Source organism: Eupeodes corollae, chromosome 1, assembly GCF_945859685.1.
Source record: "Eupeodes corollae chromosome 1, idEupCoro1.1, whole genome shotgun sequence".
Lineage (NCBI taxonomy): Eukaryota > Metazoa > Arthropoda > Insecta > Diptera > Syrphidae > Eupeodes > Eupeodes corollae.
The window spans coordinates 137,038,656-137,064,618 of NC_079147.1; the positions used below are offsets into that span (position 1 = coordinate 137,038,656).

The window sequence follows — 25,963 nt, forward strand, 5'->3', positions numbered from 1 at the left end:
CGTATTCTCAAATGACTTTTGCAGAAGCTGTATGGACGAGGAAGAAGAAGAAACGGTTCTTCATCTTCTCTGCACATGCCCTGCTCTAGCTCGAAAACGCAAGAATTACCTAGGAGAATTCTTCTTTAACGATCTAAACGATCTAAATCATATCGGTATAATCAGCCTCTCACGTTTCGTAAGGGACTCTAACTGGTTCCATTGAGCTTAGGAGGAAGCCTCAAGATTCATGTGGTATCACAATGGGCCATTAAACTGGCCTAAGTGTGTCCGTTCCATCTTGAACAGCCACTATAACCTAACCTAACCATTAATCTACAAAAATACCACTGCATAAATTTGGAACATTTGAATGTCTCTTCTGTTAACAGTTTGACTTAGGACACAATAGGAAGTTACCAGTGTGGGTGGTATCCCAAAATTAAGCAGCATTTCAATTTTTGAACTCGTTTATTAAACATAAATGGTTATCACATAATACAAATATACATAAGTATGTACTTATAATATGTACATTTTTAAAACACACATATGAATCTAACATGTAAGTCTAAGCCTCAAGCTCAGTCTCAGTCAATATACTTATATCAGAACAACCTTTATAGTTCTCCTGATGCGGTCCACAACCCAAACCAAGACTGTCATCTTCACAATTATCTCCTAAAATTGAAATTATTGTTATTTATTTTAAACTTTCATCAATTCCTTACAAACAACATATAAATTACCTGCTACATAGTTCCATCTCAAAACACAGTGCATACAATTTAATTCTGGAGGAAAAATTACTGTTGCATTTAACCATCCGACCGTTTCATCAATATAAAACTTATCACTGCCATCAGCCAATAGAATGGGATTTTCCTTAAAACAATCCTCAGATTCTTCATGAAACTCGTCCAAGTTGCAAATATCGAAGTAGAAGAAACCCATTTGGTTTACGATGACTTGTATGCCCAATTCGACCTGGGATTCATTAACGTACTGTTTGGTAATTACTCCCTCTCCAAAGGTTCCACCCAGTTCATTGGGACGAGGTGTTGGTAAACTGTAATCATCTCCACACAATCCACATTCACCAGCATTAGTACCCCACATTACCTGGAAAATAAAGCTCATGAGGAATGTAAAGATAAAATAAAAATTAGTTGCAAAACTTACATCGGCTCCTCCACAATTGAGCACGTTATCTTCGTAATTTTTCGGGGCTGATTCATCATATCGCCACCTAGATGAACGACTAACAGGATCTAAAAGCATTCCATGACCAATTACCTTGGTACAGAAAATATTAAGGACTGCAATAAGCGTTGCGATAGGATAAAATTCATGTTTAAACATATTATAATATACTCTTATTGAACAACTTTTTACGGTTCTTGAACTTTTGAAGCTTGAAATGATGTGGTTGTCTCCGGTTGTGGTTCAATAATATACAAAAACGAATATTAAATTTTAACTTTATATATATTATTTTGTTTTATTTTTGAAAAACACTAACACTAACATCGGGCGTATAATTGACTCAATTATAATTTGTCATCCATCATCGGGCGTATAATTGACTCAATTATAAGTCAATTATACGCCCGATGGTGACAAATATCCGAAACGCGTCGAGATATATCAACCAAATTAAAAGTTGTGAAAATCATTTTTTTTTTCAAAAATAAAACAAAATAATTTATATAAAGTTAAAATTTAATATTTTTACCAAGTCAATCCTTAAGATCTACGACTAATAAGTCTATCATCGTTCCTTCTTAAGACCCTGGAAAGATTGATTGATATCCATTTAAGGGCACGTATCGATACAAGACTTCTGTCTTCGTCTCAACATGCCTACTGTAAAGGTAAATCGGTGGAAACAGCGTTACACACTTTAGTACGCACCATCGAATATTCCCTCCATCATAAAGAGTTCACTTTGGTTGCTTTTCTTGACATCGAAGGCGCCTTTAACAACGCGGACACATCTGCAATCACATCTGCACTGACATCTCTAAATGTAGAGAGTTCGCTTCGGGAGTTAATTCATTTAATGCTTACTAGCAGAATAATTAACTCAAAACTGGGCAACTCTTCTAGTAGCAATTCGTTAGTAGAGGGACACCTCAAGGCGGTGTTTTAGCCCCTCTCCTCTGGAACCTAGTGGTGAATGAAATCCTAACTAGTCTGGATGCGAAGGGTTTCAGAGTGATAGCTTATGCGGACGAAGCGGACGTTGCTATAGCAGTTTCAGGAAAGCATCTTAACATCCTAAAAGAACTCTTAAAAAATGCCTTGGACAGACTAATACTTTAGGCTGTCCGGTGTAGACTTATTTTCGAGGAGATACAAAATTCCATTTGTCAACCCTCCCTATATTAAAGGAATCCAATTAAAATTCTCAGACGAGGCTAAATACCTGGGTCTTGTCTTAGACAAAAAACTAAATTGGAAACGCAACGTACAGGAAAGAGTCAAAAAAGCTACTGTAGCTCTCTTTTCTTGCAAAAAAGCTATTGGTAATAAATGGGGTTCACAACCCAGAATCACGCATTGGCTATACACATCGGTAATCAGACCGATTTTAACGTACGGTGTGGCAGTACTGCTTTAGAGAAAGGTATAAACAGGGATAAGTTAAATAAAGTCCAACATTCAGCCTGCCTATGTATAAGCGAATCGCTTCGAACGACCCCGTCTGCAGCACTGGACACCTTGCTCTACCTTACACCTCTTGACATATTTAGTAAACAAATAGCTCAAAGCTTCGTCGCAGTGGACTAACAACAACATTGGCTACTCCGTAATTCTAAGGTACTTACACTGAACAAATTATTATTCTTAAAAACTGTGAATCTCGTTCTTAAACCGAAATTATTAATTTTTAAGGAATATTCATTAAATTTAAGAATGAATTCTTTAAAAAAAAGTGTGGTTTTAAGAATAATTCATAAAATTTAGAAATCAGTTTTCTTAAAAAATGTTCCTTGAGGTTTTAAGTATTCTTTCATAAATTTTTTAAATTTGTACATTAATTGAAAAACTTACTGACATTTTACCGTTTTTTAACTTTTAAACAGGTTTAAGGAATTTTTCATTAAATCTAGAATCTGTACATCCTTTTGATGAACGAAATTCATTTCTCCCAAGTTTAAAATTTATATATCAAATGTATGTAACTATGCATAGAAATTGAGAATAATTACTTAAATTTTATATTTTAAAAACCTTTACTCAAAATGTATGTATATTTTTATTTCTCTAAAAACATACGAACATTTTAATTATTTTCATTTATTCTTTAGGAAAACCCAGCGACATTATTTATGTACATATACCTACCTATATTCATATTTCAAACTAAATCGAACTTTAAATTCTTAAAATGGAAGAAATATGTATCTCCAATTTGTTTTTCTGATAGTTCACTCCCTACAGTTAGTTTAATCCATTTCCTTTCATTTTATCTTTGAAAATATAGCAAAATAATTTTTGTTTAAAATAGTGAGTATGTAAATATTTTTTGTTTAATTGCGGCAGGATTATAGCAAAATGCCTTATTATTCCAACTAATTCAAATTCTATTTTGAATTCGATATGAAATTTCGCTATACCAGTAATTTAAAAAAAAAATTATCAATAACGATATTATCAACAATTGAAAAACGTAATAAATAACTATTTTTCAAAACTTTTAATGCGCTTGGATTTGAAGAGGCTGAGTAGTTTTTTTTAAGAGTTACCTATGTATTGTAAAATTCATATTCTGCATAGTCTGGGTATTAAAACTCACATACCTTTATAACTTTATAGTTAAATTATGTATAAATGTATGTAGGTATAAGGTATGTATATGAAAAAACAGTCAAACAGTTTGAGTTAAAATAATTTTGAAAATTAAATGTTTCCACTTTTCTGATGAACGAAAAAAAACTTCATCAGAAAAAGTGAAAAAATCTATTTTCGGAACGACATTTACTCAAAATGTACTGTTACTGTTTTTTGGAAAATGTTCAATTGAACGGCAATCTGGTTTTATTAATATCACTTTGAACTATAGACTTTCATAAATTCTAAATTGAAGAATACATTTTAAAAATTATAAACCATAAAATACAAACTTTTTCTTTATTTTCAAGTTTAGGAAAAAGTTTTTCTTAGTACTTTTTGAGTTTTTTTTTTTCTTAGAATATACGAATGCAATGCATTTTTTTATTAATCGAAAAAATTACAAACATTTTACCGTTATCCAACTTTTTATTTACTGTTATAGCATTTTTCATATTTTTCCAAAGTTTAAGAAAATATTCATAACCTATAAGAATCCGTGCATATTTTTAAATGTACAAAATTCATATTAGTTCATATTTTAAAATATTTTTTCTTAAAATGTATGAATTTTTTCATTGATCGAAAAATAACGAATATTTTAAAGTTATTCTCCACCTGCATTTGATATTAAGAATTTATTCTTAAAATCTAGGAATCAGTTCTGGCTTTTTAAGTACAAAATTCAATTTTTTTCCAACGTTTAAGAATATATTCTTAAACTTTAAGAATCCGTGCATATTTTTAATGTGCGAAATGCATAAAAGTTCATATTTTTAAGTATTTTTTCTTAGAATGTATGTATTTCTTCTTTCAAACAAAAATAATAACTGTTATTCCGAATTTATGATGCAGGATTTCTCTGACGATTTCATTTCATTTTAAATCTGATATTCGAAGTGGATGGTCGTAGTCGAGTCAAGTGTAAAGTGATTTTTGATTTTTGATTTTTGATTTTTCTAAGATTGATATTTTTTGTTAACGTTTGTGAATCGAAATTATAAAATATTACTGAAAATTTATAAAAAGTGTTAAACATTCTAAACAATTATGAACAATTTAAGACATTTCAAGCAGTGCAAAACATTTTAAATAGCGTACAAAATAATTGGTTCCTGTTGGCTGGTACCCGTTTACTCAGTTAAGTATAAATACATACACATAATATTAAAATTTCTTTCTTTTAAATAATATATATATTTTAAAATTCATACGGTGCCTAACTAATGGAGTGGCGTAAGACAAACAACTTAATTTCAAAATTAATCGAAATTGATGAAACACCCGATTGTTCCAGAGCGCTGGCTTCAGAGCCAACACTATCATCGCAAAGCAGTTCTCGTTATTGCAGTTCCCCCGAGCCGTTCGAAATCTCAACCACATTGCCAAATATATTGCACACCAATAAAAAAACATCGACATTGATCCAATATTATGCTGAAAATAAAAAAAACTTTTTGAAGCGCATCGGCAATCATTGATAAATGCTATTTGCAATTATTTGTTGGAAAACGAATTGCATTTATCACTAAAATGCAGCTACAGACTTGAAAACGAGATTTTAATCCGCTTTCCAACTTAAAAGGCGGAATATTACAGAATTGGAAAAAGGGGAAAAATATACACAAAATTCTGCTACGCAGAAAATACCTTGAGGGCGATTGAAAAGAGATCCAATACACCCGAAGTTGTCATTCTAAAAGAAAGAAACATATTATGTATGCAAAATATAGACTTTTGTAAGTATTATGTACATTTAATTTTATTTCTCGCATATGTACATACGAGTATGTATGTATGTAGAACAAAAGTTTCACAACTCAAAAATCTTCGTTTTTCAGTAGAGCAGAAAAACCATTTTACGAGCATCTAAACAGGAAATTTATGAAATAATCAGTATTTATAAAAGGAAATACACTTTTGTACAACCATACATAATAACCATCATCAATTTTACATCTTAAAGCACGAAAATTCCAGTTTTTGAGTTATGACATTTTTCGTGATTTTTTCATTAAAAAAATTCAGCGACTTTAGTTCCAAAAATTTTTAGTTGTGACAGTTTTGAAATAGGTACATTTGTTTCTCAATAATCACATCGTAGGTACATAGAGTTCAAAAGTGACATAATTAAAAAGCTTTAGTTTTTCACAAGGGGCGAAAACGATTTTTGGAGATAAGATAAATCTTAACTTTACAAAATCAAATAGACCATGAAACTCATTTGAAATATTATCCGCGTCAACCTATTTTTGGAAACCTTGAAAACTACGTTTTTTTGACAATGTTGGCCTTAACGAGTCAGGAGATAAAATAAGAAATCATCGCAAGAAAAATGCCATTTTTACAAATTAACTTTGTTTTTATTTAAATAGTAAATTTTAAATTGTATGTTGTCATTAGCACCATTAATCCGTCACGACTCATTGAATGCATTGTAAATCTCCTTTAATTACTGTATTTATAAAATTTAAACAGCAAAAGTGTCATAACTCAAAATACAATCGAAAAATGTAACAAAAAGGGCATTTCATTCATTTATTTATTGTAGATTAAGGTACAAAAGTCTTACATTTAACTTACATTCTTAAGAGTTTTAGAACTTAACATTTTGTTCTTTTCAGTTTTAATACATTTGTATACAATACAAAATAGATTAATTTTTATAATATTAAATTAAGGGAAATTTATACAAAACAAAACCCTTATGTAATACTTATAATCTAAATTGCACATAGGTCATTTATTAGACTGTTGTCCGAGAATTGACATTTATACATAAAATCTGATACATATTTTAAAGAAGCGTTAGAAACAAGGTTGACATTAGTTTTCTCATGTAATTTCAATGTTGAAAATCGTTTAGGTAATTTAAGAATAATTTTAAGTACTTTATTTTGTAATATTTGTAATTTGTTTTTATGACAGGTCGCGCGATACGATTACCAGACAGGAACACCGTAAAATAAGATAGGTTGAAAGATTTTTTTTTTTATATAAAATGAGTTTGTTTTCTAATAAATGAGTAAAGTATTCTAATATACATATTGATTTTGTTTATGGTATCTATAGTATGTTTTTGAAAAGTTAACTTTTTATTCAATGTTATACCCAAGTATTTACATTGACTTTCCCACTGTATATTGGTATTATAAAATTTAATTCAAGTTGATGGTAAATAACTGCTTTTCCTGCGACGTGTAAAGAAAACGGCTTGAGACTTAGTAGCATTGGCTTTAATTTTTCCATTTCTTAAAATAGATTTCAATCTCTTTAAGTGATGTTTGCAATGAAGACATAATATTAACAGGGTTTACATTGGTAGAGTATATTGCAGTATCATCTGCAAACATTGCCCAATGTGTATTGTTACATGTGACCATAAAATATGACACAAAAATATTGAAAAGAATAGGACCCAAAACTGCCTTTTTTTATATGATTTTTTAATCTAACAACTTGATGATTTGTACTATGTCCCGATCGAAAGCCAAATTGTTGTTTTGGCAGTACTTAATTTTCTGCTATGTGTTTAACTAAATAGTTTTTAACTACTTTTTCTAAAATCTTACATACATTGCTAATCAAACTAATTGGCCGATAGCTAAATGGATTTGTTTTGGGTTTTCCAGGTTTTGGTATGGCAACTACTTTTGCTTTTTTAAATTGATTTGGAAAATAGTTTAAAGTTAAGCATGCATTTAATATAAAAGTTAAAAAAAATGAACCCCTTCCTTGGAAGTTCCTTAAGATATTTGCTTCGTATCTTGTCAATTCCAACGGCTTTATTAGTTTTAGTTGTTCTAATTATGTCTCGGACTTTAGTAGGTGTTGTAAGGTACCTTCTTTCAAGGGGCGATTCTGTTAAATCTATTTCATTAATATACTCTTTCACTGTGGAAATTGTTTTATCATCACTCAAGTGAGCAGTAATTAAAATGTTTTTATGAAAGCAAGATGCAAGTAAATTCAACTTTTCATCTTGGTTGTAAACTTTAACATCACCATTATAAAGCGCTGGAATGTTTGAATGCTTTTTGGAAATAACTTTACTTACTTTCCAAAATGGTTTGGACCCCTTTTTAAAAGAAGAAAGCAATACATTTCACCTTCTATTTCTATGGATACGGATTTCATTTTTAATTTGCTTATTTTGTTTCGAAACCATATCACTATAATAGGTCTTTCTATATCTTATCCAGCATCTTCTAGCTGTGTTTCTTAAACGTATGAGAACTAGAATATTGCTGGGTAAAGGAATATCTGAGTTGTTCTTAAGAGTTCTTTGAGGAACAGATTTATCAACTGCATCATTAATAATGTCGACAAAGTTTTGTAAGTACATATCAATTTGATATGTATGATTAATTTCATTTAACGATAAATTTTGTGTGTCGATATTATTTGAAACATGTGCCCTATACAGATTGCAATTAGCAACAGAGAATACATATCTTTTTTGCAAGTTAAACATAGAAGTTGTGCCTGTAGATAATGTCTGCACTGGTAAATGATCTGAACTTAAGGCTGTGAGTGTGATAGGTTGAGTAAAAGAATCATTTCTGTTTGTAAAAAAAGAAATCCAAAACTGATGGATTTTTGTTTGCGTCAGTTGGTATATATACACTGCCAATCACTAGGATGAGGCCACATATTTTTCAACCGATTTTCGTTCTTTATACCTGCTGGAAATTTCGTACCAATAAAAATTTACTACATTTGAGTAGGTAGATATTTTCTTTAAAAAAGTAATAAAATTAAGGGGTTAAATAGAAAAAACAGTTGGAATTTCCCTACATTAATTAAAGAGCTACTTAAAAACAGTATGAAAGAGTGCGTCACTTGGATGAGGCCACATGAAAAATCTTATAAAATTTTTTTGGTTTTCAAACATTTATTTATTAAGTTTTTCTCAATTAATAATGAGTATGCCCCCCATTTTTCGATATGACCTCTATTAGACGGTTTGGAATGGAATCATAAAGTTTTTTTTAAATAGTCAAGTGAAATCTCGTCCCAGGCATCACGGATAGCTTCAATTAAGGAGTCCTTGTCTTCAAATTGTCTACCGCTTTAATAAACTGTTGCAAAGTTCATTCGCAGCTCCTTGTGTACTTGCTTTAGAACAGGTTTCTTTTTGAGTTTTCTTCTCTGGATAGTACCATCTTTTCTTATTATCCTTCGGACTGTCGAAATACTGGCTGATACTCCGCTTTTGGACCTTATTTTAGTAGCTGATTGAGTAGAATTTGAAGCAATACGTAAAATTAACCGCTTTTCTCGGGATGTTATTGCTTGGGCTGTGCGTCCTTTTTGGTTTTTTCCATAGTTTTGAGGATCAGCAAGATAGTTGTTTACAACTGTCTTTCTTCTGTTCAGCTTCCTTGCTATTTCTCGGCTTGAGAGTCCCATTTCCTTAAAAGCATCGATTTGTCCTCTTTCTGCTACTGTCAACGTCTTTCCGGAACCCATTTGTAGTTGAAATTTAATAAAAATAGTTATTTGTAAAACGTTCTTAGATATTGTAACCCAAATTTTGAAAAAAATTGCTGATCTGAACTTCTACAACAAAATATTCGCAATGGCCTCATCCTAGTGACTCACTTTTTTATATCCTTTTTAGGTAGCTCATTCATTAATGTAGGGAAATTCCAACGGTCTTTTCTAATTAACCCTATAATTGTATCACTTCGTTTAAGAAAATATGTACCTACTCTCAAGTAGTAAAATTTTCCGGGTTAAACAAATTCCAACAGGTATCGGACCGAAAATCGGTTGAGAAATATGTGGCCTCATTCTAGTGATTGGCAGTGTATGTAGGGTTTACAGGGCTTATTAAATAACTATTATTCTGTGTAGTCATAATATCGTTCAAAATATTACCCCAAGAATTTGCCCTTAAGCAGTTCCACGACTGATGTCTGGAGTAAAGATCGCCACTTATCAAAACATTATCTTTGATAGGCATCAGCTTTAAAATATCTTTTTTAAACATGGTTTTTTCCGAATTAGTATTTTTACCAGGAAAATAAACGGAAAATATATCAAGAGATATACTTTCGCTTATTTGTACCCTTATCCCAACACATTCAATAATTTCTAAGTTCAATGTTCCTGCTATTTGTTGACAAATTTCTTTTTTTGCCAAAATTGCTACTCCTCCTCCCATGTCACTTTCCCTATCACGTCTATAGCAGTTGTAATTTATATGAGTTAAATTTATTTCAGGCTTAAGCCATGTTTCTGTAAGCAAAGCTATGTCAACATTGTTGCGAATCAAGAAATCAAACAATTCAAATTTTTTTTTGCGAACGCCTCTTGCGTTCCAAGTTATTATCTTAAGGTTCTTATTAAACATTTTGATTGTATACATATTTTAATGCTAACATAGTTATAACATTAAATTGGTCAGCTTTTGATTTACATAGATTAAGTTTTGGCATCATTTCATTAAGTAACGACATAAGTTCATTTGGAGAAAATAAATCATTTTGTTTATAGTTACACTGGTCATTCTTGTTACTATAATGTTGTTGTTGTTGTACTGGCACAGCTTCTGATTCTGTAGGAGTCTGTATTAAAAATGTTCTACTTCTAGCTTTGTTTTTATGTTGGTCCGTTGGAAGAGAAGGAAAGTCACTCAAAGAGAAAATTTGACGATTTGTTTGAGAGACTGAGCCGCTCTTGTGTAAATTATGTGGTTTAGAGTTGTTTCGATTTTCAATTTGTTTTCTAATTTCGAAGAAATCTGAGCGCATTTTACAAATTGGATCGTTAGCCTTATGATCTCCATTACAATTTGCACATTTACTGATGTTAGGTTTATCACAATCATCAAGTTTATGATTCCCAGTAAAGTTGGGACAAAACGTTTTTACATTGCAATACTTCTCTCCATGGCCGAACATCTGGCATTTATAGCATTGAGTAACTTTGTTTGGATAATGTCTTTTGTAGTCCCATTTGACTATCATTTTTAAGATGGTTGGATGTTGTTTTTTAAGATCACTTAGTTTAATTGAACCACGTTCAATATAAATTATATATTTGTAACTTACATAATTAGTAAATGTCTGCACAGTGGTAGGTTTTACGTCGTTACATTGGATAACTCGAGAAATTAGTTCATTCTTAAGTGTTTCACTAGGGTAAAGATCGAGACCCGAAAGCACTACCTTAAATGGTCTATTATGTTTTTTTTTTGAAATGTATAAAACTCATAGTTTTTCTTTTTGAGTTCAATCAAAATTTTTTCATATGATTCAAGTGAAAGACACATTACTTTTTGCCCCGAAAAGATATTTTTAAGAAAATAGTCTTCGATTTGCATTGATTGTAGTAATAATCTTATCACTTCACTTTTAGTTTTTAGAATCACTATAGGTGGAATAGATTCTGGCTTTTTTACATTGGAAGTAACATTGTTTTTTTGGACACCTTTCATTCATTCATATTAAATGAAAATGATTGAGATCCCTTGAAAGTAATTTTTTGCTTGGATTGACGAAATCGTCATCATCCAAGTGATCATTTACGCGTTTTAATGAAGATTTTTTTTTTTTTTTAATTGTATATATTATTCGTCTCAGATAACTAATACACGTATTGATCGCGCTGGCGTTAGCACAAGACTGAAAAGAGCATGATTTAGGAATTTTGTGCATACAAATACTCAAAATTTGTGTTTTTTGAGGTGTGTCACTTTTGAGCTACAGGTGCTAGTACCTACATTATATAAATTTTGTTTACAGATGCTGTATATTTTTTATTATGGTCATTCATTAACTTGTTCAATTTTGTATTGTTTATTTCAGCTCCAGAACCTAATGATGCTGAATATGTTAACACAATAAAGAATGAGAACTTGTCAATACCCGAGTTTGAAGATATATATACAGAGATAATATATAAATTAATAAATAAAAAAGATACAATATAAGAAAATAGTAGTTTTACCATCCTCATTTTTTTAAAATAAAATAGTTGAATATCTCCCGGATGAAGCCGGGTAAACCAGATAGTATTCATATAATTATATTCAGATATGTTTCCAACAAAAGACAACTTCTTTAATTATTTCCGCATATGTAGCAAAACCTTAAGAATATATGGAGTACACACACACATAATTAGCTCTACTTTTAAAACCCTTTACCTTAACTTTTGTTAAAATGAATACGTTATGAATCAATATCTTTATTTGTATATTCACTTTTTAATATTTTTTTTTTTTTTGTTTTAATCTTAAATTAATTTTCTTAAAGCACATTGAACTTAGTTAAATATTATTCTAAGTCATAATAACTATCGTCAATTGCATTGTTAAATAATTGTTCAGTTTCAAAATCATAGAAATCTAGCTTTATGTCTTTGTCAGATTGATGTGCTTCTACCACCTCTGGGATTCTTTCCTGAATTTCGTCAGAATCAGAAACAATATAATCTGCTCCATCTTCAAACTTGTACAACTGATGATTATCTATATAAACGGGGACTGACTCTTCGTGTTCTTCGGATTCTCTAAAAATGTGTCGATTTAAGTTTTGTTCAAAAACATCAAGTTTCTGTTGTTCCTCTTTAAATTCAGATTCAATATTATAGATGTAGTTCTTCCAAACAGATTTATAAAAATCAAAGTTCTTTTGAGCTTTTGTATAGGTCTTTGAGGATTGTTTTGTAATGCTTATATCCGAACATCCTTTAAAGTTTTCTTGTGGTCCACAACCCAAGGCTGACGTCCCATTACCACAAGGTCCCCAGTTATTGCCTGCATATTAAAAATAAAAAAGAGGCTGGGATGCGACCCACACTGATAACTTCCCATCCCGCCTGTCGATTTGTCTTGCTTAAAAGTTTGTCTTTATGTACTCGTATCAATTTTTACCAAATTTGCGTACTCTTTTTGTAGATTTTATTTTTTATATGAAAAAACGGACTGTTGGATTTTTATTTTAAAATTACTGAATATCGAAAACAATATTTTTTGTGAAATAAAATAAGTTTCAAGCCAATATTTTTAAGTTTTGAAAAGCTATTTGAGCCGAAAGTAAATTTTTACCAAAGTTTTAGTATTGTTTTTATTTTAGAGTTTTATTTTTTGTAAAAAAAAACTGTCAATTCGATTTTTTAAAAATTTTACCAACAATATTTCTTATGAGATAAAATTACTTTAAAGCCAATACTAAAAATTTTTAAAGAGATATTTGAGTCGAAAATAAATTTTTACCAACTTTTATACATTTTTTTTAGGTTTTTATTTTTTGTAAAAAAACTGTCAATTCGATTTTTTCAAACTTTAATTGAATGTTGACAGCAAGATTTTTGAAAGATAAAAGTAAATTAAAGCCAATATCTCAAAGTTTTGAAAAGATATTTGAGTCGAAAATCAATTTTTACCAACTTTTATAAATTATTTTTTTTAGGTTTTTATTTTTTGTAAAAAAACTATCAATTCGATTTTTTTCAAACTTTAATTGTATGTTGACAACAAGATTTTTTGAAAGATAAAAGATAATTAAAGCCAATATCTCAAAGTTTTGAAAAGATATTTGAGTCAAAAATCAATTTTTACCAACTTTTATAAATTATTTTTTTTAGGTTTTTAGTTTTTGTAAAAAAAACTATCAATTCGATTTTTTTCAAACTTTAATTGTATGTTGACAACAAGATTTTTTGAAAGATAAAAGATAATTGAAGCCAATATTTCAAAGTTTTGAAAAGATATTTGAGTCGAAAATCAATTTTTACCAACTTTTATAATTTTTTTTTTAGGTTTTTATTTTTTGTAAAAAAACTGTCAATTCGATTTTTTTCAAACTTTAACTGAATGTTGACAACAAGATTTTTTAAAAGATAAAAGTAAATAAAAGCCAATATCTCAAAGTTTTGAAAAGATATTTGAGTCGAAAATCAATTTTTACCAACTTTTATAAATTTTTTTTTTAGGTTTTTATTTTATGTAAAAAAACTGTCAATTCGATTTTTTTCAAACTTTAACTGAATGTTGACAACAAGATTTTTTGAAAGATAAAAGTAAATAAAAGCCAATATCTCAAAGTTTTGAAAAGATATTTGAGTCGAAAATCAATTTTTACCAACTTTTATAAATTTTTTGTTTAGGTTTTTATTTTTTGTAAAAAAACTGTCAATTCGATTTTTTTCAAACTTTAATTGTATGTTGACATCAAAATATTTTGAAAGATAAAAGTAAATTAAAGCCAATATCTCAAAGTTTTGAAAAGATATTCGAGTCGAAAATCAATTTTTACCAACTTTTATAAATTTTTTTTTAGGTTTTTATTTTTTGTAAAAAAAACTGTCAATTCGATTTTTCTCAAAATTTTTCAGAATGTTGAAAACAATATTTCTTATAAGATAAAATAAAATTGATGCTTTAATTTCAAGTTTTTGAAAAGATATTTGAATCGATATTCAATTCTTACGAACTTTGAGTAATGTTTTTTTTTAGATTTTTATTTTTTATAAAAAAACTGTCAATTAGATTTTTCTCAAAATTTTATCAGATGTCAAAAACATTATTCTTCGTTGCACAAAATTGTTTTAGAGATAAAATCATATTTCAGTCGTAAAATTTTGGAGGTGACAAATTTTTTTTTTTCAGTTTTATTAATTTAAAAAAAAAACCGTTATATTGATTTTTTTCAAAAAATATACCTGTTTGGTATCACGTTACAATCTATTATATAAAATTTAATTCAAGTCTATAGCGTTTTTGGTTCGTAAGATATTTAGGGTTAACCAAAATTTTCACCATTTTTTTAAACTGCTATAGTAAAAAAACCACCCACGCAATTTTCTTGAGAGCCCTTTCTGCATCTTTCTGCCTTATTATCTGTATAACAAAATTTATTTGAAGTCGATATCTCTTCTGGTTCTTGAGCTATGGACAACGAAAAAAACGTCGCGAACGTACGGACGTACGGACGTACGGACGTACGGACGTACGGACGTACGGACGTACAAACGTACGTACACACGCACGCACAGACATCTTTCTAAAAATCTTTTATTTCGACTCTAGGGACCTTGAAACGTCGAGAAATGTCAAAATTTTCAATTTGACAAATCGGACCCATTACAATAACTTCCTATGGGAAGTTAATAATTAATAATACAAGGCGAAGGGTTCAAAAAGATTCGGCATTTACTTACCAGCTTGATAGTTCCATCTCAATACACAATGCTTACAAGTAAGGCCTTTTGGCAAGACAATGGTTGGATAAATCATCCCAGACTTTGTCCCAATATACATCTTTAAACTTCCATCGTCAAATTTGATTATATTGGCACTAAAACAGTCTTCAGATTCTTGTTTGAATTTATCCAAATTGCAAATGTGAAAATAAAAGAATCCCAAATGGTTGGTAGTTATCTTTATTCCCAATTTGGCATTTTGGGATGGAGAATAAACTTTTGTTATAACACCTTGGCCGTACTTTCCTCCTATTTCGTTGGCTCTAGGCCTAGGGTCATCGAAACCATCACCACAGAGTCCACATTTTCCATTGTTTCTAAACCATTGTGCCTTTTAATAAAATATAATATACTGAAGATGAAAAATAATGATGCGTAAAATTTGAAGAAAAACTTACATTGAAACCACCACAAAAGAGTCCATTATCATCGTAGTTGATAGGAGCTGTCTTATCGTACCGCCATCTAGATGAACGACTCACAGGATCAAGCATCATTCCATGGCCATGAATTTCATTGATCAATACCAAGAATATGGCAAATGGAAGGAGTGCTTTAAAGTAAACTAAGTTCTTAAGCATTTTAGAGCAAAATGGTTAAAGGCTTTAAATTTAAATGCAGACTGTCTTCAAGCAATGGATTTATCGAAGCTTCGTGCTTTACTTAGGTTTCATTTTCGCTTGGTCAAATTGTTATCTTGGTCTTATCGCTGGGAGAGAAAGGGAAACTTTTTGTTCAACTTCGCGAAATAGATATGGACAAATGTTTAAAAATCCATTGTTGGTTGGATTTAATTTTGTTTTTGTTTTATCCAAATCATTCATAGGGTAGGTGAAAAACTTCTTCTATAGGGTAAATTTTTATTTTCTCTTTCATTATTTTATTTAAAAATGCAGTGGTATAAATAAACTTAGCTAAGTATAAATAGAAAAAATGTATACAATATTGTCTTGTTTTGATTTTTTATTCAAAATACGTATGTATCTTTTTATGTACAATTTTCAAAGCTTAAAAATCACTAAGAGAATTGAAAGCTGCTGAAGTTAGCTTAAACATATCTTCCTTAATTTAAACCTCTTGAACTTAGTAGACCTGGAATATGAGAAATAAACATTTCGTTAAGTAGAATGGAAAAAGTTAATTTGGAAAGCAGAATTATGAAACCAGAATTTCGACAAACTCCATATTTTTTAACCTTTAAAACTTATTAAAAGACGTATTTTTTTTTAATTTTACTATATCTATTCTAACTGAATAGAAATGAACGGTATTTTTTTTAAGCACTTTTAGTTTCTAACGATTTTCTGTTTCCCAAAAAGAACACTACGGAATCTATACGAAGTCAAAAAATAAACTAAGAAACGTTACAAATTTGACAAAGTTCACGTGGATCGTATATTCGATTCACCCATTCGATTCCCTTTCACACTGCCTTTGCATTCTGCTATCCATCGGGTGAACTACATTATCCCAAACCAATTTGACAGGTACATACGTAAACAGCTGTTCATGTAACAATCAATCTTGAGAATGTTGGATAAATTGATTTGATTCATACAAAAATTGAATTTAATCAACAGAACTAATTGTTTAATTTGTGTAATTTTTGGAAATGGACAATATTTTAATTTTATTCCAATTTTAAGCAGAGAAATAAAAGAATCATCAAACAGAGAGTTTCGGAGAAATGCTAGAAAAATTGTTCCTTGGTTGTTGTTCTTTTCCCAAAAATGTTAATAATCTATTATTTCTAAAACCAAAAAATTAGTTTTTATTTACATTTTGCTAACAACAATTAACAAACCAGACATCAAATGAATAAATCCGCTACATTTCGTATGCGGATTTGAATTGTATAGAATTAATGCGTTCACGTGAATAGAAGAATACCGCGCAGTATTACCGACGTTAACGACATACACAGATTCACTTCGAATGAATAGCGGAATAATGATTAGTGAAAATTCAAGAAAAATTCCCCCGATATAGAGCAGAATAGGGCTAAATATCTATGGAGCACCCTATAGATTTAATGCGTCATCTTAAATAAAGAAGTTTGGGGACAAATATCATAAATACCTAAATAACTGCGGTTTTGATCGTTCTGTATTTATCTCCTAACCACATACATTTTAAAGACAATCACACATTAATGTATTATAATAAAAAAATAAATTGATTTGTTGTTTCTTTTGCAGATTAAAATGTATTTTTAAAACATGCAAAAACAATCATTGACCAGCTTTATTCATACTCAAGTTTAAAAATTCTTTCAGAAAATATTAAAAGTCAAAGATTGCTTTCATACACAAATATTGTAACGGACTATCCAATTTGCGGTTTCAAAAGAATAGGCTGGAATTTTTTTCAGTTGAAAGTCTGAGGGTCCGGCCACGTAATGAGCGACGAGCGACCGAGCGACGCAAACAAATTAGAACACATGAAATCGTATGGAGCTGGCCACATATGTATGTAAACCTTAACGACTTAGCTATTTTTAAGCGACAGAGAGATGTCGCATCCAATCGAATCTGTTTTAATTTTTCAGCTGCCCAAAGCTGCCCAGTGCTATGGCAGGACACCCACAAAGATTACAAAAATAAAAAGAGGCTGGGATGCGACCCACACTGATAACTTCCCATCCCGTCTGTCGATTTGTCTTGCTTAAAAGTTTGTCTATATGTACTCGTATCAATTTTTACCAAATTTGCGCACTATTTTTTGTAGATTTTATTTTTTTATGAAAACACTGACTGTTGGATTTTTATATAAAAATTACTGAATATTGAAAACAATATTTTCTGTGAAATAAAATAAGTTTGAATATTTTTAATTTTTGAAAAGCTATTTGAGCCGAAAGTAAACAAGTTTTAGTATTGTTTTTTTACAGTTTTTTTTAGTCAATTCGATTTTTTTAAAAATTTAACCAAATGTTAAAAACAATATTTCTTATAAGATAAAATTAGTTTGAAGCCAATATTAAAAATTTTTGAAAAGATATTTTAGTCGAAAATCAATTTTTACCAACTTTTATACATTTTTTTTAGGTTTTTATTTTGTTTGTAAAAAAAACTTTAAATTCGATTTTTCTAAAAATTTGTCCTACTGTTGAAAACAATATTTCTTATAAAATTAGTTTGAAGCCAATATTTAAATTTTTTAAAAAGATATTTGAGTCGAAAATAATTTTTTACCAACTTTTGTTAATTTTTTTTCAGTTTTTTTTTTTTTGTAAAAAAACTGTCAATTCGATTTTTTTCAAAATTTTACTGAATGTTGACAACAAGATTTTTTGAAAGATAAAAGTAAGTAAAAATCAATATCTCAGAGTTTTGAAAAGATATTTGAGTCGAAAATCAATTTTTACCAACTTTTATAAATTTTTTTTTAGGTTTTTATTTTTTTGTAAAAAAAACTTTTAATTCGATTTTTCTTAAAATTTGTCTTACTGTTGAAAACAATATTTCTTATAAGATAAAATTAGTTTGAAGCCAATATTTAAATTTTTTAAAAAGATATTTGAGTCGAAAATAATTTTTTACCAACTTTTGTTAATTTTTTTTTCGGTTTTTATTTTTTTGTTAAAAAACTGTCAATTCGATTTTTTTCAAAATTTTACTGAATGTTGACAACAAGATTTTTTGAAAGATAAAAGTAAATAAAAATCAATATCTCAGAGTTTTGAAAAGATATTTTAGTCGAAAATCAATTTTTACCAACTTTTATACATTTTTTTTAGGTTTTTATTTTTTTGTAAAAAAAACTTTAAATTCGATTTTTCTAAAAATTTGTCCTACTGTTGAAAACAATATTTCTTATAAAATTAGTTTGAAGCCAATATTTAAATTTTTTAAAAAGATATTTGAGTCGAAAATAATTTTTTACCAACTTTTGTTAATTTTTTTTCAGTTTTTTTTTTTTTTTTGTAAAAAAACTGTCAATTCGATTTTTTTCAAAATTTTACTGAATGTTGACAACAAGATTTTTTGAAAGATAAAAGTAAGTAAAAATCAATATCTCAGAGTTTTGAAAAGATATTTGAGTCGAAAATCAATTTTTACCAACTTTTATAAATTTTTTTTTAGGTTTTTATTTTTTTGTAAAAAAAAACTTTTAATTCGATTTTTCTTAAAATTTGTCTTACTGTTGAAAACAATATTTCTTATAAGATAAAATTAGTTTGAAGCCAATATTTAAATTTTTTAAAAAGATATTTGAGTCGAAAATAATTTTTTACCAACTTTTGTTAATTTTTTTTCGGTTTTTATTTTTTTGTTAAAAAACTGTCAATTCGATTTTTTTCAAAATTTTACTGAATGTTGACAACAAGATTTTTTGAAAGATAAAAGTAAATAAAAATCAATATCTCAGAGTTTTGAAAAGATATTTGAGTCGAAAATCAATTTTTACCAACTTTTATACATTTTTTTAGGTTTTTATTTTTTGTAAAAAAAATTGTCAATTCGATTTTTCTCAAAATTTGTCCTAATGTTGAAAACAATATTTGTTATAAGAACAAATTAGTAAGAAACTATTATCTCAAAGTGTTTAAAAGATATTTGAGTCGAAAATCATTTTTACCAACTTTTGTTAAATTCTTTTTTCGGTTTTTATTTTTTTGTACAAAAACCGTCAATTCGATTTTTTTCAAAATTTTACTGAATGTTAACAACAATAGTTTTTAAAAGATAAAAGTATATTAAAGCCAATATCTCAGAGTTTTGAAAAGATATTTGAGTCAAAAATCAATTTTTAGCAACTTTTATACTTTTTTTTTTAGGTTTTTAATTTAAAAAAAAAAACTGTCAATTAGATTTTTTTCAAAATTTTATCAGATGTCAAAAACATTATTCGTCGTTGCACAAAATTGTTTTAGAGATGAAATCATATTTCAGTCGTAAAATTTTGGAGGTTAAAAATTTTGTTTTTAGTTTTTTTGATTTATAAAAAAAACCGTTATACTGATTTTTTTTCAAAAATATACCTGTTTTGTATCACGTTACAATATATTATATAAAATTTGATTCAAGTCTCTAGCGTTTTTGGTTCGTAAGATATTTAGGGTTAACCAAAATTTTCACCTTTTTTTTTAAAATACTACTATGGCAAAAAAAACACCCACGCAATTTTCTTGAGAGCCCTTTCTGCATCTTTCTGCCTTATTATCTGTATAACAAAATTTATTTGAAGTCGATATCTCTTCTGGTTCTTGAGCTATGGACGACGAAAAAAACGTCGCGAACGTACGGACGTACAAACACACGCACGCACAGACATCTTTCTAAAAATCTTTTATTTCGACTCTAGGGACCTTGAATCGTCGAGAAATGTCAAAATTTTCAATTTGACAAATCGGACCCATTACAATAACTTCCTATGGGAAGTTAAAAATGTCACCGATAAAGATTGAGACAAAGTTGAAAAGATTTGTAATTGTTCTGGTAAGTTTTTATTAATTTAATCTTTAATTACAAATTGTGTTCTGAGAATCCTCAAGTTATTAAAGAGAGGCCATTACATCCACAAAAATTCACTGTTTGTTATACTCTTTGGCCATAACCTCATCGAAAACGACAATGGAACGGCTGTCAATTCGGAGTGTTATGGTCATATGATAACAGACTTTTTTTGCCTGCTATTGAAGAATACGACTTTGAGAACTTGTAGTTTCAACAAGACGGTGCCACACAACTCGGGCGAATATGGCTTTATTGAAAGAGGCATATACTGGGCACGTAATTTCACATCCTGAAGACAAATTTTACCAAAATAAAAAAGTTATTTTTTATATTTTCCGGGGTCACTTCAACATTTGTTTTCGTATTATTTAAAACATAGTCGTTCTCGTCGTCGCTTTCTACATTAAACGGCGATGTGGAGCTTCCCCGCAAGGTTATTTGCGATGTTTCGGAATCATCTGAATCATCAACATTTTCATTTTTTTGTATTTCCTTTTTCTTTTGACTGGAACTAACCTCGGCCAAATTACGTTTAATAATTTTAGCTTTTGCTTTTTTATCCTGCTCTTCTTTTTTTATTTTTTTTTGTCTAAGCCTTAGGTAGATTCTTCGACTAGTTCATGAAGACCTTGGAGCAAGGATGTGGGTAAGAAATCAGAAGCATCATTGGAACGAACAAGCGGATACTGTAAATTTATATTAGTCACTGGCGAAGATGAAGAATTTTGTGGTTCTAATACAACAGAATTTGTTTCTGGGTTCGGTGGAATATTGTTCAAAGTATTCGAAGACAAAACGTCAGTTGGAGCAAAGGATTAGAAAATCCACTTTTAATATTCTTCGCTGTAAAAGATTCTAAAAATGCCAATTTAACGAGTTTGGGCATAGTGTATTTGGTAATGGTTTTTCCTGGCTTCATAATGTACCAGTTATTAAACATTATTTTTAACTTAGACTTAAACGGCCCAAAAATCCCAACATCCAAAGGCTATAGGCGATGGCTTGTGTGTGAAGGAAAAGTCAAAAAAGTCATACCATTATCTCGAGCAAACATGGCTTTCATGATTATCGCATAGCAATAGGATCGGATGTTCTTTCGAGCTAAGCGTGTGCTTTTGAATTAGTTTTAGCACACTATCAAATATATCTGAATTTATCCATCCACTCCTGTTCGAAACCCCGATGCTTCCTTCGGGTGAGCCATCGAGGAAATGACCTTTGTAATGCACACGTGGGAATACGAATAGTGGGGGGATTATGTTTCCGCTTGCAGAAATAATCGCACCAAAAGGTTACGAGTTCGTCCCTCTCAGCGGATATAATCTGCCCTTGTCTTTAAGTTTTTGGTGCCAAAACTTTGGGTGTTTCCAGGACAGTTGACACCCCTGTCTCGTCATTGTTGAAAATTCTGTTAAGGAAAATTATGTCGTTCAATAACGTCAGCCAAGTTCTTATAAAACTCTGCAATAGCCGTTTTGGTAAATTCGAATGAACTTGCATGTGTTCTCAGGCTTCCACAAGCTAAGATTAGGATTCCGTTCTCTATATTTGCGTAACCAATCTACCCAGCCATTTGGTTGTCATACGATTTCGTTGGGTATTTCAAATTTAAAGCTTTTGCAAATACAAATGCGAGTTTCCGAATTTGTTGCGTTGTGACTCCGTAATGCATTTTGCAGCAATTAATAATATACCCATTTAACTGCTCTTCTTCCTGCAATGAAAATACTTGAAGGCTTGTAAACTTGGAGTGAACATTTCGTGCAGGTTTATCATCAGAAAGGGCTTTTCTATATTTCTGCACTCTGCTTTGCAATGTTGATTTTTGCAGCTTTTCTAAAAGACAAAGTCCTTTCCACTACTGTCCTTTCGTCAACTGCTAATTAAAGGGATGCCTCTTCAACTCCTTCGTTTCGTGCACCTTTCTTCTAATATATTCGCACCATGATTCTGAGAGAAATTATTATTTATATAAAATATCAACCTCAATTTACTATAGAATGCGAAAGTCTAATTTTAGATTGTAACCTGCGCAAGAAAATTAAATTGGGAGCATTCGTACGCGTACGAATGTGCCCCATTTTTGACTGTACGAATGTTCCCCAAGCTGTACACAATACACAAAAAACGATTTCTCAAAAACTGGAATGAGATTTTAGAAAATTCTTAGTAGTTTAAGAAATATAAGGTTATCAAATCAATTTAAAAGCCACATTAAAACATAGTTGCTAGAGCGCACAATAGTTTGATATACACCTTTACTGGGTGCCGGGCCATAGAGACATTCTGGGTAACTGGCAGATGAACGCGACAGGAACGGCACAGTGCAGCCCATCCTATCACGTTTGGCACATACTGGCATACCAATAGACTGTTGATAATGCAAGACGCTATAAAGAAGGCAAACATACACGTGTCAGGTCACAAGAAACATCTGGCCAACACTAGATTTCAAGCGATAAAAGTGCTTGCTATCTCTAAGCAGATCGCATATAAGCTCGATAATAGTTGTCATAACCGGCCACTGTCTAATGGGAAAGGACGACACGCGGCTAGGTGTATTCTCAAATGACTTTTACAGAAGCTGTATGGACGAGGAAGAGGAGGACACAGTTCTTCGTCTTTTCTGCACATGCCCTCTTTTAGCTCAAAAACGCAAGAATTACCTAAGAGAATTCTTCTTTAACGATCTAAATGATCTAAATCACATCAGCATAATCAGCCTCTCACGTTTCGTATGAACTCAAACTGGTTCCATTGAGCTTGGGAGGAAGCCTCAAGTTTCATGTGGTATCACAATGGGTCATTAAACTGGCCGATTCCATCATGGACAGCCACTTAACCTAACTTCACCTCTAAAGCGCACATTGGGAAGAAGATATTGGTGCACTTTGGGTTCGAATTCCTGAATATTGCAATGCCCGAGAACGGATATCCGGGCTTGGCATACTGTTGACCATTCCTAGAAGCTCAGGTATTAAAGTTGAACTGTTTAAGAGAAGAAACGCAGCTGGCTATTCTTCTAAAGCATAAACCGTGAGACAAGAAACTGTACGACGATGCTAAAGCAACTTATATAATAATAATGTCTAAGTGGCTCAAGTAAATTGCAGGAGCACCAGCCCAAAGATGGGATCAATCATTGAAAGGGTTTTGAAAGCATTTGAAAGCCATTGTTTAAACAATGCGGTTGAGGTCGGTATTTAATGAGCTTATCATATTTTGTCGTTGCAGTTCCACAACCGAAGAAGAAGGATGTGAGTATGAAAACGAATATACAAACCTAAGAGTACTTTGTTCCAAAGTTGTAAAGGTTCCAAAGTCAGGATTACTCTAACATTTTTATAAAATATGCATAAAGAAATAGATATATTTTCAACTTCCTAATCCTTCGAATTTTCGAATTTAAAATTTGGACCCTTCCCGAAGTTATTTCAATAAACCGATCTTGTGTGGGCATGTGTACGTATGAAGGTACGGTCCCAATACTTTTTTTCGCCTTTCAGAATAAAGAATTGACATTGAATTCAAAATTGTTTCTTTTAATGAAATCTTATAAAAGTTTGATAAAATTTCAAGAGAAATCGAACTTATTTTTTTTTAAGAAGTATTAATCTATAAAAATACCACTGCATAAATTGTCACATTTGAATGTCCCTTCTGTTAACAGTTTGGCTAAGGACACAATAGGAAGTTACCAGTGTGGGTGGCATCCCAATATTAAGCAGCATTTCAATTTTTGAACTCGTTTATTAAACATAAATGGTGATCATATAATACAAATATACATAAGTATGTACTTTTTCAAAACACACATTTGAATCCAACATTAAAGTCTAAGCCTCACCAGCAGGCTTAACTGGTGAACCTTCGACAGGCTCAGTTAGTGCATCATCAACAGGCTCAACTGGTAGTGCATCATTGATATTTCCAACTATTGGAGCATCGTCAACATCTTCCACAGAATTTAAAATTGTGTCTGAAAGTTCCACTGACACAGCTGAGTTTCGTGAACGTGGTGCAATTATACTTATATCAGAGCAACCTTTAAAGTTCTCCTGCGGTCCACAACCCGTAGCACCACTGCCATCTTCGCAATAACCCCAATTATTACCTAATATTAAAATTATTGTTATATATTTTAAACTTTCATCAAGTCCTTACAAACAACATATAAATTACCTGCTTGATAGCTCCATCTCAAAACACAGTGCTTACAATTTAATCCTGGGGGAAGAATTATTGTTGCATTTACCCATCCGGTCTTACTACCAATATACAACTTATCACTGCGATCAGCCAAGAGAACGCGATTTTTGTTAAAACAAGCCTCAGATTCTTCACCAAACTCGTCCAAGTTGCAAATATTGAAGTAGAAGAAACCCAAGTGGTTTGCCGTGATTCGTATGCCCAAATCGGCCTGGAATTGATTAACGTAGCGTTTGGTAATTATTCCCTGTCCATAGGTTCCACCCAGTTCATTGGGACGAGGTGTTGGTTTACTGTAATCATCTCCACACAATCCACATTTACCACCATTTCTACCCCACATTACCTGAAAAATAAAGCTCATGAGGGAAAATAAAAATCCATTGCAAAACTTACACTGAATCCTCCACAAAAGAGCCCGTTATCATCGTAATTGGCCCGGGCTGATGAATCAACTCGCCATCTAGATGAACGACTAACAGGATCTAAAAGCATTCCATGACCAATTACTTTGGTACAGAAAATACTAAGGACAGCAATAAGCGTTGCGATAGGATAAAATTCATGTTTAAACATATTATAATATAATCTTATTGAACAACTTTTTGCGGTTCTTGAACTTTTTAAGCTTGAAATGATAAGATCGACACGATACGATTGATGATGGTTGCACTGCATAGCCATGACTTTTATACACAATCAGAACTAAAGAAATATTTATGCGTTTATTTGTTGATTCATCAATTAAAGGTCTTATCATGGCTAAGGCAGAGATCTAATTTTGTTTTTATTTGATATTTGCTGTCATCAAATTTATGATATGTCTATTTCCTCTTTAATGAAGTTTACATTTAGTTCTTCGAAAATAAAAATTTACTAACAATATAACGGTCATAATCAGAGAATGTAAAGAGTATTATCCGGTATGAGTGTAGTTTGTTGTTTTCAAAGCAATTTCTTAATAATATTAACAAGTATTTTTTTAGACGAGTGGTTTTTTAAATCTGGCAATACTTTTTTCGGAGTTGAGTTTTTTGACAGCTGTCAATTACGTTATGTTCAATTTGTTTTTGCCATTTCATAATGAAAAGATCTACTAACGAACAAAGTTTGCATGTCGTACACATTTATTTTCAAAATAATGATTCGGTGTACTTGACGCATCAATACTTGGAAAAGAACATTCGGCGAATGTCAGAATCGGTATGCATTTGCCCGAAATCATTCTCAAAAAAGAGGCTGGGATGCGACCCACACTGATAACT

The 25,963-nt window shown here is 30.6% G+C and overlaps 3 protein-coding genes and 1 long non-coding RNA gene across 4 annotated transcripts; 1 reads left to right on the forward strand and 3 right to left on the reverse strand.

The window, feature by feature from the left end:
- Positions 1-431: 431 nt before the first annotated feature.
- Positions 432-1,451, reverse strand: LOC129942098 (uncharacterized). Its single transcript, XM_056050897.1, has 3 exons — positions 1,162-1,451; positions 729-1,101; positions 432-660 (listed from the first exon to the last, which is right to left on the reverse strand). The coding sequence occupies exons 1-3, from the start codon at positions 1,339-1,341 to the stop codon at positions 551-553; spliced, it is 663 nt and encodes a 220-aa protein (XP_055906872.1). The 5' UTR covers positions 1,342-1,451; the 3' UTR covers positions 432-550.
- Positions 1,452-2,617: 1,166 nt separating this feature from the next.
- LOC129940357 (uncharacterized) lies at positions 2,618-17,856 on the forward strand. The gene is made up of 3 exons (XR_008780669.1): positions 2,618-2,802; positions 17,307-17,498; positions 17,579-17,856. It is a non-coding gene; the product is annotated as an uncharacterized LOC129940357 (long non-coding RNA).
- On the reverse strand, positions 12,002-15,650 carry LOC129940356 (uncharacterized). Its single transcript, XM_056048666.1, has 3 exons — positions 15,429-15,650; positions 14,989-15,361; positions 12,002-12,583 (listed from the first exon to the last, which is right to left on the reverse strand). The coding sequence occupies exons 1-3, from the start codon at positions 15,609-15,611 to the stop codon at positions 12,102-12,104; spliced, it is 1,038 nt and encodes a 345-aa protein (XP_055904641.1). The 5' UTR covers positions 15,612-15,650; the 3' UTR covers positions 12,002-12,101.
- Positions 17,857-24,310: 6,454 nt separating the features above from the next.
- On the reverse strand, positions 24,311-25,373 carry LOC129941269 (uncharacterized). Its single transcript, XM_056049855.1, has 3 exons — positions 25,095-25,373; positions 24,672-25,044; positions 24,311-24,603 (listed from the first exon to the last, which is right to left on the reverse strand). Exons 1-3 carry the CDS (start codon positions 25,272-25,274, stop codon positions 24,326-24,328), a joined length of 831 nt encoding a protein of 276 aa, XP_055905830.1. The 5' UTR covers positions 25,275-25,373; the 3' UTR covers positions 24,311-24,325.
- Positions 25,374-25,963: the final 590 nt, after the last annotated feature.